This window comes from Diabrotica virgifera, chromosome 5 (assembly GCF_917563875.1).
Source record: "Diabrotica virgifera virgifera chromosome 5, PGI_DIABVI_V3a".
Taxonomy (NCBI): Eukaryota; Metazoa; Arthropoda; class Insecta; order Coleoptera; family Chrysomelidae; genus Diabrotica; species Diabrotica virgifera.
This window is the reverse complement of record NC_065447.1, coordinates 143,838,337-143,857,269: the sequence shown is the minus strand read 5'-3', so window position 1 is coordinate 143,857,269 and position 18,933 is coordinate 143,838,337. Positions and strand designations below refer to the sequence as shown.

General features: G+C 32.4%; 1 protein-coding gene across 1 annotated transcript in view; it reads left to right on the top strand.

The window, feature by feature from the left end:
• LOC126884461 (alkyldihydroxyacetonephosphate synthase) overlaps positions 1–18,933 on the top strand; it is a 146,654-nt gene that overhangs the window by 126,457 nt on the left and 1,264 nt on the right. The window contains exons 7-8 of the mRNA XM_050650395.1: positions 802–1,122; positions 5,497–5,738. Of these exons, the coding sequence (XP_050506352.1) occupies positions 802–1,122; positions 5,497–5,738 (563 nt within the window). The remainder of the gene's footprint in view (positions 1–801; positions 1,123–5,496; positions 5,739–18,933) is intronic.

Here is an 18,933-nt window from a genome sequence, read left to right as displayed (position 1 = left end):
TATAATTCGTAAATCATTTTTTGTTCGATTATAGGCTATATAGGTTCGATATATCTATCAACGGCTAGAATAAATGTTATAAATGACTGTGATCACGGATGTATGGTTCAAGTGGAAATGGGTGGGACTGTGCATTTTATCAATGAAATTAGATATGTCTCAGGCACTCCAGAAGCCGCTAACGATAAAATGTTTTAACATCGCATTAATCATTGTAAATTAGTCGACGGATATTAGTACAGTGAAAATAATAAGACGAGAACTGGACGATAATGATTATAAAGAATAGATTTTAAAGTTTTTTCTACTTTAATGACAAAAAAGCAAGCTCATTAGCAGAAACCAATTCAAAATTATTTTGCACATCATATGTGAAACATTATTTGGTTGAAAAATTTCATTTTTGTTGGCACAAAAATATATTAATTTGTCTGGACTAAATTACAGTTCTGTTTATCTAAAAGGGATATGTTACTATCAACATTCACACAGAGTTGCCAAACTGAATTTTGTTATTTTGGGTGTAAATTTTTTCCACCGATCTCCGAGGGTACAATACCTTTTTTCTGTAACTTCCAACTTAATGCGTTAGAAAGAAATCGAAAAACTGTGACGCACTGAAAGATGCCTCTGAGAAAGAGATTACCTCTTTATGGTAAAGCATCTCTAACTATTAGAGGTCTTAAAAGATTATTAATGATCTTTAAAACCATTTTCTTGCGTACATCTTGATTATTTTTTATTAAAACATAAATAGAATATATCGTGTTCGGTACACTTAACAGAATTTTAATTTTATAGGTGGCAAAAAGAAAGTGGCAGCCAGCTTCAATTAGATTGATGGATAATGAACAATTCAAATTTGCTTTAATTCTTAAACCAGAATCTACCTATTTTGGTTTAGTGTTGGACGGTATCAAGAAATTTTATATCACAATGATTAAAGGATTTGATCCAGATTTTATGTGTGTTATGACTCTTCTATTTGAAGGCGAAGAAAGTGAAGTTAAAATCAATGAAAAAAATCTTTATAATTTGAGTAAAAATTATGGAGGATTTCCCGCAGGCGAACAAAATGGAGAAAGGGGATATATGTTAACGTTCGTTATTGCATATATTAGGGTAAGTTAGTTCTTTTTTAACCGTTATTAGCAAAATCTTAGTTCTGAAGGAGATTATTATTATTTACCCAAAAATGTACTAACCCATCCTTCATCTTATGTTATTACTGTTCTCCAGATTTAGTCACTCCCTCTAAGGGGAACATTCACTCATCCCAGATATTTTCCATATTATACTTTCCGTGTTATTAAGTCCTAGATGACTTATAGTCCAAGAGGCAGCGCTGAAAAATCTCTTTGAATTTACTAAAGCTAGATTTTTCACAGTTAATTACTGTGATTGTGTAGAGAAACATACTGCGGTCGGTCAAGCGAAACGTAGAACAGGGGTTAGTGAGAGGGTATCAAAGTTGCTTTCCTACGAAGGTAATTAAATCCATTTACTAAGGCTGAAAATCAGTACACACATTCTAAATTGAATATAAATAAAAGGTATTATAGTCAGTCATCTGTATGACGGGACAGAGCCGGTCGGTCGGCCCCAGTGAAGGTACAGGGTTATTCACTATATTTTGACCTCCTTGTAAACTGCTTTATTTACAGAATTAGAAAAAAAAAATGTAAAATACAAAAGTTATTCGATTTTTAAATTATGATTTTTTGACATATATATCGTACTAGTGACGTCATCTATTTGGGAGTGATGACGTAATCGACTATTTTTTTAAATGGGAATAGGGGTCGAGTGCTAGCTCATTAGAAAGATTATTCAATTCCCTATTCAGTAATATAAAATTAACATGATTAATTATACAGGATGTCAAAAAATTTTTTTAATTAAATTAATATTGAATTAACACACATTCTAAATTGAATATAAATAAAAGGTATTATAGTCGGTCATCTGTATGACGCGACAGAGCCGGTCGGTCGGCCCCAGTGAATGTACAGGGTTATTCACTATATTTTGACCCCCTTGTAAACTGCTTTATTTACAGAATTAGAAAAAAAATGTAAAATACAAGTTATTCGATTTTTAAATTATGATTTTTTGACATATATATCGTACTAGTGACGTCATCTATTTGGGCGTGATGACGTAATCGACTATTTTTTTAAATGGGTCGAGTGCTAGCTCGAGATTTCACAAATCGAAGGATTAGATGTCCACAACTACACCTAAATAATTCACTTATACCAATAAAAACAGAAGTAAAGTACCTGGGCCTTCATCTAGATGAAAAACTTACTTTGAAATCACATATTGTACACAAACGACGACACCTCGACCTAAAAGTTAATAAAAAAATATGAAAAAAAGTTTTTAAGAAACGCTTTTCTTTAGTTACGAGTGCCTAAAATTAAAAATATTATAAAAAATCAACTAAAAAGCAAAAAATAAAAAAAATTTAAAAAATCTAACACATTCGTTAAAGAAAAGCTTGGCGCGTCTTCATCGAATAAACGGTTTTCGCCCCACGCTTTTCTTTAACGAATGTGTTAGATTTTTTCAATTTTTTTTATTTTTTGCTTTTTACTTGATTTTTTATATTTTTAATTTTAGGCACTCGTACCTAAAAAAAATGCGTTTCTTAAAAACTTTTTTTTCATATTGTTTTATTTTTTACTTTTTAGTCTTACACTTTTCAAACATTAAAATATATCGTCATGTTTATTGAAATATGTATAAAACATATGATGTAGGTACAAACATGAAAAGTAGTCGGAATCGGCAAAAAAATTGAATCTTTATTGCATAACGTAAACAATTAACGTAACAAGTGAAATTATGTATAGTTCATATAATTAGCTACAATCTGTAAAAGCTTCAAGTTTCTTCATTGTAAAAAACAAGAGATTTTAATCATTTTCCGTTAAAATCGTTTTTTTATTTAGACAATTAATAAACATAAATAATTTTTTTTATTGACTATTCGTGTATTGTTTCCGCGAATGCATATGTCTGCAAATTTTTCGTCATTTGCATTGAGCAAAATGCAGTCAAATTAACGTCCAAAGATTTGACCCAAACGATTGAACTAAAGAAAAGCGTTTAATTAATACGCCAAAATGAATGTGTTAATATTAATTGTAGCACAAAACCTCTCTACCGGTGGTTTTTCTAAGACTACGATAAAAACAGGAATTTTTTTAATTCGAGGTTTGAATGAACGATGACTTAGTGTGAAAACCTCGTATCTTATTGTACAGAAAATTTTACATGAGTGACTTTAAACTGAATTTCTGCATACTCTAACCCAAAATATATATAAAAAATGTATGTGTAATGATCTAAACATACTCAGAATCAAAAATATGTAAACATAGTTTTTTTGTTTTAAGTTATAGTATGCAGAAATTAAGTTTAAAGTCTCTCCTGTAAAATTTTCTGTGAAATGAGATACGAGGTTTTCACACTAAGTTCTCGTGAAGTTTTGTTTCGTATCATATTGAAATTTGACACGAATAATAGGGGAGCAAGGTATGCTAAATTTGAGTAAAATTAGTAAAAAAAAGTTAAAGTAAAATCTTTCATTTTAGCGGGAACTTTCCACTTTTTAATTTAATTTTCCACTTCCAACAATCGTTTTTTCCGATTATAGCGTCATCTATCCATAGCTCGAAAAATGTCTCGAATAAAAGTTGCCTGTTTTTACGTAAATAATCCATATCTGCCATAAATATTTGGGGCTTCCATTTAAGATTTTAAAGTAACCTCCAACCCCACCTCCGTGGGAGGTCATGTTTGATACCATTCGATAGATTTTTCAAAAACATAATAAAATTGTATTTTGCAGTTTTTCGATCTGATGTTTATTTTGCGAAATATCTCGGGCTTGAATTTAAAATTTTAAATTTACCCCCCCGCTCTCCGTGGGGGGTCATGTTTGGTAACATTCAATCAATTTTTGAAAAATATTGAAGACGTATTTTTAAGTTTTTCGATCTGACGTTCATTTTGCGACATATTCGCTTTTTTGTGAAACTTTTTGATTCACGCATTTCCTTACGCCCCGCTCAAATCGTCAGATTTTTGAAATATACACTCTTTTGCATGTACTTAACTTACCTTATCTTAATCTGACCATTTCGAGTATTTTTAAGGATAGATTTTTTTTTCGGGTCCCCCATAACGAACTTCCCTGTGTTAAGAGCCAATATATGGCAGAGATACATCTGCAGAGTACCAGGTTTCTCCCCATATGATAAACTGACGCGCTCAAGTAACTGCAAAAGTCCCTGCTTAGGCTCCCCTACCATAAGCGCCGATTTTTATATAAACAAATATGAGCGTTCAAAATTTGAAACTTCATTGTTTATCTATGAAGCATAACGTAAACAATTAACGTAAAAAGTGAAATTATGTATAGTTGATATCATTAGCTACAAAAGGTAAAAGTTTCAAGTTTCTACATTGTAAAAAACAAGAGAATTTAAGCATTTTCCATTAAAATCGTTTTATTTATTTAAACAATTAATAAACATTAAAATTTTTTTTATTGACTATTCGTGTATTGTTCCCGCGAATACATATGTCTGCAAATTTTAATTCATTTGCATTGAAGAAAAGCCTGTCCAATTAACGTCTAAAGATTTGATGCAAACTATTGAACTAAATAAAAGCGTTTAAAAATATGAGCTGGCTAATCAGCAGAAAATCGCAACTTTCATTAAAAAATAAACTGACTATCTATAAAACAGTACTCAAACCAGCGTGGACATACGGAATCGAACTGTGGGGCTGTAGCAAACACCAAAATACTACAGGCATTCCAGTCAAAGACTATTCGTACGTTAGCTAAAGCCCCATGGTACGTGTCAAACCCCACCCTTCATGTCTACCTCAACATTCCTTTCATCAATGATTTATGTTCGCTGACCACTCCATAAGACATTTGAATCGCAGCACAAACCATCTAAACCAGGGGTTTCCAACTTACAATGTATTGAGGGTCAAACTAGAAACTTTTGGTCTGGGTGCGGGCCGCACTTTAATAATAGGCTATTAGGTTTGTGTAAACAAAACTAAAAATGTCTATTATTCCGAGAGTAAAGGGGAGCAAGGTTAGTTTCCGCTTAGAGTCACGCTGTTATCATTATACGAAAGAATATGTATCCTGTTTTCTCAAATCTTAAAAAAAAGCATATTTCTTAGTTTTGTAAGTACTCTCGCATGCCGCAAAAATATGCTACGCGGGCCGTCTGTTGGAAACCCCTGATCTAAACCATCTTATAGACGAATTATTCAACCCCCCACTGATTGACAGACGCCTAAAAAGACTTTGGCCAGAAGACCTAATTGCTAGGTGAATTCTAGAGAGTCTTCAATGGACGACACAAGCCAAAAACTTATATTACATTTACTTATTACTTTATTAAAGTAGATCGTAAATTAGCAATGAATAAATAAATAAATAAAAAATTCTGTTTTTAGGATCTGGGGCTCCAATTCGAAGTTGTTGCCGAGTCATTTGAAACGTCAGTTCCTTGGGATAGAGCTGTTAAACTCGTCAGGAATGTTAAGCACGTGGTTGCGGATGAATGTAGACAATTGGGAATCACACACTTTTTAATAAATTGTCGCGTGACTCAAACCTATGATGCTGGATGCGTTATTTATTTCTATTTAGGGTTTAATCATTGCGGTTTGGGAGATCCTGTGACGTTACATAACAGGTATGTTAAAATTATTGTATTCTCCTACAAAATACCATAAAATACATTTTTCTACGGCCGTGCTAAAAGAGCCACTTTCACGCACGCATTTCGTTTCCGAAAGTTGCACTTTCCCGCACGGCGTGCGTAAAGTAAAATACCTTGTAATATGGCATTATAATATTTTATTACACATGTATTAAACTAATATTTAGATATTATTTACTAATTTATTTCAAATTTATCTTATTGTTCATGTTTTAATGAAATTAGCGCGATTATTTCATTCATAGGAGATTCTGACCAATAGAAAGCTACAGAAATCTAAATTAAACTGATAATTTTTGATAATTTCCTGTCGTCAAGTATATTACGTCAGATGCCCTTCGTTGCTATGAAAAAATACATTCAGTGACATTAATGACAATTAATCTTTTAAAAATTATAAAAGTGATGACTTTCAACCGTAAAATATTTATAACAACTGTGTGTTTAATTGTACTAATTTGTACTTACACAAATAAATTACAATAAAATTTTGGTTTTGAACAGTTTTATTCATGAAATAATCGCAACAAATTGCACTTGATCTCTAAAATTAATATAGAATTTTAGAGCTCTTATGCAATTACTACTGATTATTTCATTCATAGGAGATTCTGACCAATAGAAAGCTACAGAAATCTGAATTAAATCGATCATTTTTGATAATCTCCCGTCGTTAAGTATATTACGTCAGATGCCCTTCGTTGCTACGAAAAAATACATTCAGTGACATTAATGACAATTAATGTTTTAAAAATTATAAAAGTGATGACTTTCAATCGTCAAATATTTATAAAAACTGTGTGTTTAATGGTACTTACATAAATAAATTACAATAAAATCTTGGTTTTGAACAGTTTTATTCATGAAATAATCGCAACAAATTGCACTCGACCTCTGAAATTAATATAGAATTTTTGCTCTCGTGACACTTTGACATAATTTATTTAAAAATTAAAACTGTCAAAGTAGTCCAGGGCGCATCTGTTTTGAGATGGACGTTGAGAGGTGACTCAAATTTTTTTGCAGAAATTGCTTGAAAATAAATCAGATAATAATATTTGAGTTATCCTCCCTCTCAAAAAGGTCCGGAACATTGTTTAAATAATCAAAATATCAAAAATTGAAGGAAAAATTCGATCTTTTTCTTGGTTTTTTGATTATAACTTTAAAAGTATTCATTTCCAAGAAAAGTTGTACTAACATAAAAGTTGCGTAATTAAATTTTCTACAATATAGAATTGGTTAAATATTGAAAAAATAGTCACCCTAGTTGCAAAATAGCAATAATTGCGAAAAAAACATACAAAAACAATGTTGTTCTGAAGCTATTTTCTTGTGGCATTTTTTATAATCAAGTATATTTAAATGGGAAATAAGCCACAATTTTACCTAAAAATGATTTTATTAACGTTTCGACGCCCAAGTCGGGTGTCGTTGTCAAAATACAAAATAATAGTATTATTTTGTATTTTGACAACGACACCCGACTTGGGCGTCGAAACGTTAATAAAATCATTTTTAGGTAAAATTGTGGCTTATTTCCCATTTGAATATACTTGATAATACAAAAACAAGTATTCGAATTTTACGTTTTTCAACCATTTATGTTACACTTAGGACCTTCATATTTCACCCACAAAAACTTTATGATACAGTAAAACAATACTGTAATTTTCTTAAGATCGGTTCAATAGATTTTGCAAAATAAATTTCGCAATCCAGCTTTCGCAAAAAAAATTCATTTTTTCAAAATGTTACAGGATTGAAAATAAAGCAGACAGCAAGTTGAAATTTTTTTTGCTTATAGAAGTGTACTGTACCTTTCATTTGCAATTTTCAAAATTAAAATCGATTAATTACCACGGCGTCAGAAAATTTTTGAAATAAACAACAATTTTTCGTGCTACGCGCAGGACAGCGGTGTTCGATTTACACAAGTTGATTTCCACCAAAATTTCTTCCAATCTTTATCTAATATATTATTTTCTTACTCTATATTTTGTTGTATTTTAATATTTTAATTCCACAAAAATCAAACTAATTTTATTATTGTTTGTGAAATATTGTTTAAACAATTGCATATGTTTAAAAATAATAAACTTTTATTATTTAAGTTAAAATTTATGAACAAAGAAAATTTTTGCTAATAAAAGTGTTATTTCAAAGAATACAGTAGTGTTTTTATTTTGCAATAAACAAATTTATTTATTTATATCGAAATGTAATAAAAATTAAAATGTATCAATTATTATCAAAGGTCATTGGAATGCCCAATCAGAGCAAACTATCCGCTGTCCTGCGCGTAGCACCAATAATTAATGTTTATTTAAAAAAATTCCTGACGCCGTGGTGTTAATCGATTTTAATTTTTCAAAATTGCGTATGAAAGGTACAGTACACTTCTATATGCAAAAAAATTTTCAACTTGCTATCTGCTTTATTTTGAGTCCTGTAACATTTTGAAAAAATGAATTTTTTTTACGAAAGCTGGATTGCAAAATTTATTTTACAAAATCTATTAAACCGATCTTAATGAAATTTACAGTGTTGTTTTACTGTATCATAAAGTTTTTCAGGGTGAAATATGAAGGTCCTATGTGTAGCATAAATGGTTGAAAAACGTAAAATGCGAATACTTGTTTTTGTATGTTTTTTTCACAATTATTGCTATTTTGCAACAAGGGTGACTATTTTTTAAATTTCTAACTAATTCTGTATTGTGGGAAACTTAATTACGCAACTTTTATGTCAGCACAACTTTTGTCGGAAATGAATACTTTTAAAGTTATAATCAAAAAACCAAGAAAGAAATCGAATTTTTCCTTAATTTTTTGACATTTTGATTATTTAAACAATGTTCCGGACCTTTTTGAGAGGGAGGATAACTCAAATATTATTATTTGATTTATTTTGAAGCAATTTCTGCAAAAAAATTTGAGTCACCTCTCAACGTCCAAATGTACTAATATTTTTACAGATGCGCCCTGGTCTAAAGTGTCACTCGGGAAAAATCAATAATTTCAGAGCTCTTGTGCAATTACTACTGATAATTCGATGAAATAAAATTATTTTGACATAATATTTAAAAGTCAGATCAGTAGAAAATTACAATGGTTTTAAATCGTCTTCATGGAAACCAATATCGTCGTCGTGGTAACCCATTATATTGAACGTTTGGTTTTGACAACCTTGAAAAAGAATTAATTTGTGTATTTTCACTTCTAAATAAAAATAGATATAACTCTATTTTTGTGGCTTTTTTTCCAAACGTACGGCCCTAGAAAAAATATTGTTCCTAACTCATGCGGAGAGTGTCTTCCCCGCACTCGACTGCTTGCCCGAACTCCGCTATCGCGTCGTTCCGGTCAACGGCAGTCTCATCATCATCATCTTGGTGCTACAGCCCTTAGAGGGCCTCGACCTTCTCAAGCTTTCTACGCCATTCTGTTCTGTCCCTTGCTTGCATTTTCCAGTTGCCGACTCCGATCTTCTCGGCATCCTGTGTTACACCGTCCATCCACCTCAGCTTTGGTCTACCCCGTCTTCTCATTCCCACGGGTTGCGCTGTTAGAATCTTTTTTATCATGTTCAATTCAGGGGCCCGGGCTACATGTCCTGCCCACTGCAGGCGGTTTCGCTTAATTATAGTGATAATATCTTTTCCACCAAAGCAGAAGGAATAGAAGTAGAAGGGACCCAATTGGCACGGCACGGTCAATGACCTAGAACAGCGGGCAAGTCAATGACCTAGAAGAGAGAGGAAGTCAATGACCTAGAAGAGAGAGCACATCAATGACCAAAAACAGAATGCAAGTCAATGACCTACAAGAGAAAGCAATTAAAAACCGATTATTCCGGTTACGGACAAATTTATTTATGTTGTAAATCAAGTACAATTTCCTCTACGCGCCAACTATTAAGGCATGCGCAGTACTTTAAACGTAGACTACATACATTTCGGATAGTAGCAAGGTTCATAAATAGACAGGTTGCATGGTAACTTTCCACCAATCAGCATCAAGAATCTAATGGCGGGAGTGACGTCACCCAGAATGCTGCATTTAAATTCATTCACTTCACTCATTGAAATGAACTCGGAAAGTAGGAATGTATTGAAAATGTGTATATTTAAAAAAATATGTTTTGATTTTTAATGACCATTTATTTCATATATTCTTTAAAAAATGTGGTAGATACCTGTAAAGTTACAAAAATCATAGAATATAATTGCAATTAAATATATGCAGTAGAATAGCATTACTACTTAATTAAAGCAGAAGGAGATTCTTTCTTGTGTATATATGGGACTAAATCATTCAAATATCCTAGGTATATTAATAATGGGTTGAATACAATTTACTTTTTTAAATGATTTTGAGTAGGTATATAATAATTTTGAATTTCGGATAATGCATGTAGTACATTATTATAAATTCCTCCATGTAAAATTAACATGTAAACCATGGTGAAAAATAAATTCAACTAAAGATTTATGTATCAAAATTAGTAGTTTTCCCTTAAGTTTAACATAAGAGCATCTGATTACGTTAGGTACTGGATCATAATATCTAAAACCATCTAAAACTATTAAAACATTATGATTCCATTCAATAGGTACCTGTGAAGTTTTACATTAACAGTAAATTATAAAAAAATACAATTTCAGTGCAATAAAGGGAATTTTCCCCATTTTATATATTCATTTAGTTTATAATTGTTTATTCAAACGATCTGCAGATGGCTGCAATATTGGTTATAATTTTATATGAAACAATTACACATAATAGATCTATTATATCTATAGAATTAATTAGATATATTGTTCAATAAGTCTAAGCAGATTGTAACCTACACAGATGATGTAAACTTAATGTGAAGAACCGCAAGAGACATTACAGAACTGTAATGTCTCTATACAAGAATGAAGAATGTCCTTTATTATACAATACAGCAGAAAGAAAATCCAGTAAGTAAGTAGGTACTTATACAACCACATTAAAATGTATCTTAACACTTGTAAAAGAGTTTTGGGTTTAAGTTATTATACTAAAAACACTTAATGATATCTATAGATACATTAAATCTCAAGATATAAACACAAATTAAAACACTAACGATATTTAATAACAAAATATAGCCTCCAAACCAGGTATCCTATTATGTTTACAAACAATTCGTAAAATTGATCGTCTGGGTGACGTCACGATGACAATATTTCATTTGTCAATGTCAAAGTTACCATACAACCTATGGTATAGGGACCTTGGGATAGTACTATATCTTTACCCCACCCCCTGATGGTGGATGTAAACTATTTAATCAGTTGACAAGCTGTATTGTAATACAGTAAAGCTTAAAATACGAATCAAGTATACCTCGTCCAATTTACTTACCGTTGCACGTCATCCGCGCCATAGCCTGTGACACGATACCAACACGAAATATCTAGGCGGTAGGTGTGTTCCCCTTTAGAATCATTTTGATTCTAAAAAAGAACACACCCACCGCCTAAATATTTCGTGTTGGTATCGTGTCACAGGCTATGGCGCGGATGACGTGCAACGGTAAGTAAATTGGACGAGGTATATGTGGATGTGCTACGTGTCAGAAATTGAAGTAGTTGATTTAAAAAGTGGTGTGCAAAACTTGGAGTGTATTTTTGACTTTTCCTTTAATATTTATACAGGGTGATTTTTAATATTACCACAAGTTTTATACCAAAGTTTTTTCGTGCTCTCGATATTAGCTGTTGAGACAGTGCAATAACTGTACCGTACCATTTGCTCCCTTTATACATACAGGGAGTAACTCTGACTATAACAAAAATTTTCTATATAGGCAGTAACTCTGACTATTCGCGGTGTGCAAGTACTTGGAAAGGGAAACGAGAAACGACCCTGCGCGAGTCGCGGAGAAATATTGCAACTATCTTAAATAATTCATATTGTCAATTGAAATTGTCAAATTGACGTATATTTCATACCTTCTGTCAATGAAGCAGAAAAATTATATATTGCTCCACAATATTGATATGATATGCAATTATTATATAAAGGTAAATTTAATTAATTGTATTTTGCTTGCAGTACTGCATTTTAATAACTAATTTTATTTACTACATACAATTGTTGATGTTTTCATAACATAACCTGAATCTTATTTTTTCTTCTTATTATTTTTTTGGACTATGGCCTTGACAATTATCCAGTAACCAGGACTAATATAATTGGCCAATATAATTAAAAGTGCGAATAATAGTACAGAGCGTAGAAATAGGGGTCGCTTTGCCGAACTTGCACGGTCCCAATAACAAAAATTTTCTCGATTGGAATTTTTTTTCTGTAAATTCGATATTAGCTCTTAGGGCAATGACAGTTCATTGACAGTGCCGTACCGATTGGGTTCCCCTATCCTTAATAATTATGTATTACTCTTTGCAAATCAATCAGACTCTTCGCAAATCTAACAGAACCTATTAATAAAAATGCAGTAACCTTTCTACTGAAATCTGCACATACCTACTTCAAGAATTATTTATCATACATATTATTTATCATCGCTCCGAAAGGGTTCAATTATGAAAACGTGAAGAGATTGTCTCGGTGGAGCAGTGCTAACGCTTGTGCCCGCAAACGAGTGGTATACGGGTTCAATCCCTGCGAAGGAATGATTTTTTCTTTAATTTAAAAATTTAATTAATTTAAAAAATTGCGAGACTGCGCGGTTAATAAAAATTACAAAAAGGATTGACATTAAAAGTATAAGGTAGTGTGACGTCATAACGTCATATATGACGTCATAACGTCATATATGGTTTCGGTCTTGACTAATGGCAATGACAGGCCATTGACCGTGCTGTGCCAATTGGGTCCCCTTATTCCTTCTGCTCACCAAACGTATGCTTGCAGATATTCTGCAGTTCAAAGTTATATCTACGCCTCCATATTCCGTTCTCACAGACCGCTCCGAATATCTTACGTAGCACCTTTCTTTCAAAAATCAACAGAGCGGATTCATCTGTTTTAGTTAGCGTCCATGCCTCTGATCCATATGTGAGAACGGGGACTATCAATGTTCTATACAGCCTTATACGAGTTTTTTGAGACAGACGTTTGTTAGCTAAGTACTTTGATAGACTATGATAACACCTGTTTGCAATTATTATTCGTCTTTTTATTTCCTCTGATGTGTTATTATTGGGGTTAACCGATGTCCCTAGATATATGAACTCTTTGACCTATTCGAAGTTTTGGTCATTGATGATTAGATCTGCGTCAACATTTCCAGCTCTTGTGTTTGTGTTAGTCGCCATGAATTTTGTTTTATTTCGATTTATATGTAACCCCATTCGTTCTGCTGCTGCTACTAGCTCGGTTAGGATTTCCGCAGTTCTCGCTCTGGTTCTTGTTATAATGTCCACGTCGTCTGCATATGCTAGAATTTGGACAGATCTATTGAATATTGTTCCCCTGCTATCTATATTAGCGTCCCGTACGACTTTTTCTAATGCTACATTAAAAAGTTGACACGCCAGCGCATCTCCCTGCCTTAACCCCCTATGTATTTCAAATGGGGTTGACGAGTCGTTTTGAATTTTTACTGCGATATCATCTTCGCCATTGTCACTTTTATCATACATATGAGTACTTTTGGGATTCCTAACTCATTCATAGCGTTGTAGAGACTTGGTCTTAATACACTGTCATAAGCAGCTTTAAAATCGACAAAAATATGGTACATATCTATGTTAAACTCTTGTGCTTTTTCCAGGATCTGTCGTAGTGTAAAGATCTGGTTAATGATTGAACGTCCACGCCTGAATCCTGCCTGGTATTCTCCTAGAAACGTTTTGGTATAAGGCTTCAATCTCTCGTGCAAAATGTTTGACAATATCTTGTATGCTGTATTTAGGAGAGTTATTCCGCGGTAATTATTGCATTCCGGTTGGTTTCCCTTTTTGTGTAACGGGCATATTAAGCCTAAGCTCCATTCTTCAGGCATTTGCTCCTCAGACCAAATTTTACAAACAATTTCTCGCATCACCTTGGGAAGCTGCTCTTCACCGTGCTTAAATAACTCTGCTGGGATGCCATCGCTGCCTGGGGATTTGTGGTTTCTTAGTTTTTCTATAGATATTTTCACTTCTTCTACCGAGGGGGGTTCCACGAGTTCCTCATTTCGGTATTCCAGCTCTATATTGTTAGTAGGTTCCCCTTCCAGTAACTCTCGAAAGTGCTCTACCCATCGTAACAGGATATCCTCTTTGTTGGTAAGTAAGTTACCTTCCTTATCATTACAATAGTTGATTCTCGGTTTGAATTCTTTTCTAATAATATTTATTTGATGATAGAACTTTCTTGTTTCTCCGTGACTCATATGACTTTCGAGCCGTTCTAATATGTCATTTTCCGAGTCTCGTTTCTTTTTTCGGTGTATGCATTTTTCCTCTCTCCTTAAGTTTTTGTATCTATCTATTGTTGTTCTAGTTTTCCGTTGTTGCATGGTCCTAAATGCCTCGTTCTTCTCATCTGTTTTTTTTTTGGCAGTCTTGGTCGAACCAGTCGTTTCTTTCTTGGGTTCGGGATATTCCTAATGTGCTTTCGGCTGCTAATTTCAGCGCCTCCTTGCAGTTGTTCCACATTTCCGTGCTTAACTGGTCGGCTGCTCAGGTGTGTACTAGGGTTTCTTTTATATGTGACTGGAACTGTTTCTCTATGTTTTCATTTTTTAGCATATGTAAATTATATTTTACTTGTCTAGTGCCCCTTTCTTTCTTGGCATTGGAAATTCTTTGTCGTAACTTGGCCCCTACCATGAAATGGTCTGAGTCAATATTTGCGCCTCGATCTCTAAAATTAATATAGAATTTTAAAGCTCTTGTGAAATTACTACTGATAATTCGATGAAATAAAATTATTTTGACATAATATTTATAAGGCAGATCAGTAGAAAATTACAATGGTTTTAAATCGTCTTCATGGAAACCAATATCGTCGTCGTGGTAACCCATTATATTGAAAGTTTGGTTTTGACAACCTTGAAAAAGAATTAATTTGTTTATTTTCACTTCTAAATAAAAATTGATATAACTCTATTTTTTGTGGCTTTTTTTCCAAACGTACGGCCCTAGAAAAAATATTGTTCCTAACTCATGCGGAGAGTGTCTTCCCCGCACTCGACTGCTTGCCCGAACTCCGCTATCGCGTCGTTCCGGTCAACGGCAGTCTCGTGCGTGAAATTATCACTTTCCGCATTAGTTAGGAAAGTAACTATATAAGTTTACCTAAATACTAGAACTGAAAAACTATTGAATCTTACTAAATAATCAATCAAAATCTCTCAACTCACGACATAGTTCTGTTTATCCTAACCAAAAACCCAATCACTAGGCAAACAATTTTAAATTAGAAAAAAATGCTATTAATCACAACACACACACAACACAAAAAGTTATTTTTGTCTTTCGTTTGGCCCCTAAAGACGATTAAAATCGAGAAAATATTCAAATTCTAGCAGCCATCCCAAAACGCGCCCTCATTGGTCGTGACGTCATATGGTTATAATGTTTGAGCTCCGCGCCATTAATTCATTACGTTTGATATTTATTTAGTTGTAATCATTTTGGGGTGTATTTCAGTTTTATATATCTTTAGATAGTTGCTGTGAACTATACATTTCATATTTGAGTATTTTTGTTAAGAAATTTTTTTTTAAATTGATCCGAAAGGGGTTTTTCTAAAGGGCAGTCTGATAACTTATCCATTTTAAATACGTTTATTGTTGCCACATATTTTCAAAAGGATGAAAATTTTTCACATAATTGATATTATAATATATTAATTTATTATTTTTATCTTTTACATCTACATACATTATACATTCTGCATTCCACAGTTCTGTTTTATTTTTGTTCAAAATACACTTGATTTATTAAAAAAATATTAAACCGATAACAGATATATTAAATACTTACATTAAAATTATTTTCACACGAAAATGGATTCCTCGTAAAGTTATGCACACCGGAATATATTTTCAAATTGCGGAGTAATTTACAAAAGAGAAGGGGAACCGCTGTTGTACGTTTTTCGCTACGCTCAAGTGCGCTGGCGCGAAGCTGCTGCAAGGCGAGTCGAAGGTAGGGATATTCAACAAGCTGTATTTCCGGTAATTGTGTTCCGAACCATCTGAAATTTTCAGAGAGTAGTCTTGAAGCTTTGTACTTTCATTTAAAATAATAAAAAATCGAAAATTTCAAAATTTTCAAACCTGGCCACCTCTTTCTTAAAGTCGTGTGTTTCTGAAATAACGAATTCATACTGTTTAAATATATTTTATATTTCATATAAAAGTATATATTCAAGTATATATATTCATTTCATTTGCCTTTAAGGGGATAGGCGCAAAATTTCGGCTCCAATGCTTTTTAAATGCATTCATTTTTTCGAATCCTGATAAAACTAAGTATTTTTGAAAAAATTAAACGCAGAATGAAAGATTACCTTATTACCGAGGGCCTGAACTCCCTGAAACTTAAATAAGTTACAGGGATGAAAATAAAAAGAGAAAATTTAGTGTGATTTTTAATTTTAAATATTTTATTGAATAGAAATTTTTTGTTTATTTTAGGGGACTTTCCCTCCGTAATAATGTAATCTTTCTGGCTGAGTTTAAATTTTTCAAAAATATTTATTGTTTTTTGGGATTCGAAAAAATGAATGCATTTAAAAAGCGCTACAGACGAAATTTTGCGCCTATGCCCTTAATAGTGCAAAGTCCAACATTCTTAAGGAATATAAAGTAGAGGAAATTAAATAATTTACGTTTCAAGTGATTTGAACTAACTTTTAAAGCAACTGTTGAGGCCAACTGATCATCGCTTAATAGGGATGTTCACAAAAAATTTAATAGTCATTTTAAACATGTAAAACGATTAAAAACACCCTAGGAATAATTGTCTAAAATATTAAGAAGATTAAAAAAGCCTGTCTATGAAAAAACTTCATTAGAAATCTAGCATTATTTTAAATTTCAAGAAAACGCTTCTGACGTCACTAGTCGTATACTCCAGCGCGCGCCATGTCCACAGTGGTGTTATTCTTTAGGTACCTGTTTGACGTTAGTTCAGGTCATTTTTATTTTGTATTTTGTTCTCTTATTGTTTTATCAGGGCTAACGTGGAGTTTTATGGTGAAGTTTAGTTTAAAGTGGATAGACTATTTCTAAGGACCAATTTTGGGTGGTACAAATAAATAAATAAAATGAAAGGTTTTAAAATAGCTGATTCGCTTAACCTACCTACTGTACATGTAAATGTAACAACAATGGTGTCTGATTTCTTGTCATCTTGTAAAAAAATAAATCAACCACACAGTAGTGGAATATTTATTTTAATAAGGTAGGTACAGGGGTGAAAAAAAAAACAGAAAATTTAGTGTGATTTTTAATTTCAAATATTTCATTCAAAGAAAACTTTTTGTTTATTCTAACGGACTTTCGGACCTCAGTAATAATGTAATCTTTGATTCTGAGTTCAAATTGTTCAAAAATATTTATTAGATAGTTTTCTCAAGGTTCGAAAAAATGAATGCATTTGCCCCAGATCTTGCACTACTAATTTAAATGATGTCTAGTTTATAGGGTCTGTCGGTAATAAATTACTATATTACTATGTTATGGACACCAAGTCTTTTAACCAGACAAACTGAAAGATCATAAACTAGGTACCTACTTTTTATTTTTGTAAAAAATTTTCTTGCTAACCCATTTCCTTGCCTGGATATTTAGAAACAGATATTTAGAAGTCCAAAATACGAAGTTTTCGACTGTAGGTATTAATAATTTTTATAATTTATTTTTTTATAACAAGAGTAAACAGCTCGTCATCAATATTTTTGTTTTTCGAAAGTTCTGCGAACTTTCAACAGTGAGGCAAAGTGCGTCGGATAATTCGACACTGACAGTGACATTTATACTATCAAAAACAATAATTTTTATACTCGTATGCGCGAAATGTTGCGGAGTCAGTCACGTCCGATTTCTTGTTATAGAAAACGATTTTTAGTAGATCAAATGTGACACAAAATCTAGGCATGGGATAAAACAATTTATGTGAAGAAAGTGTTTTTTTTGTTCTGCTTCATGGCGGCACAGGCTCCTTTTTGCAATATTTTATTTAGTTATAGAGTAATTTTCACATACTAACATATTTCTCAAATTGGGCTCTGTACCGCCATTCTTTATTATGTTACGAATATGTGTGCCAAATATCTCGACAAAATATTCAAAATTACAGCCGCAATTTTGGACCGCGTTTATTGCTACCTGGTGATCGCTACTGTATGCTCTTAAATCTAAAACATATCATAGAATTGAGTAAAAATGAGTACTTAATTTAAAAACTCATTTATTTAGGAAAAGATCCATAACTTACAATAAAGAAGTGATCTTCGCGAGAGAAAAGCTTGCTTTTTATTGATACATACTTCTTTTTTGCGTTTCTTTTTACGATTTAAATTAGCTGGAACTGTAATAAAAATCTTGTCAGAATTTTTTTTAGAGGTATTTACACACCAAGGAACAAAACACCACTTATTTCGTTTCATTTTTACTAAGTAAATACGTAAAGAACTGCACATATTCAAATACACTTCGTAAATAAGTATACAAAACTAGTTGTCGATCAAAGACGATACGACTGCTGACGTCACCGGCCGTAGCCTCGCTGCAGGGTACCGTTTTTCTAGCCTCCAAGAAAATCAACATTATGAACTCATTTATCTTAAAAAAAAAAGAGTGTGTGTACTTTGTACGCACGTAAGAAGTTATACTTCTATTATATGATTTCAACGAAATCAATATACTTTAAACAGTTTCTCTACTACTTTCCAAAAATTTTTATTAAAACAATACCAAAAATTAAAAAATAAAAGAATAAAACACACACAAACACATTGAAAAATGCCACAAATGATTTCTGAACAATAATTGTTGCCAAAAATTTTAATTAAATACGTATTTTCTGAAAAAAATTATATAATAATATACTTACCATCATAAAATCTATAAAAAAAATAAAAAAATAACAACTTGCTTGGGGCTTGAAGCCACTTCACGTCTATCGCGCCGTACGAAAGTCGAATCGATTTCCCACTGCACCACATTCGCG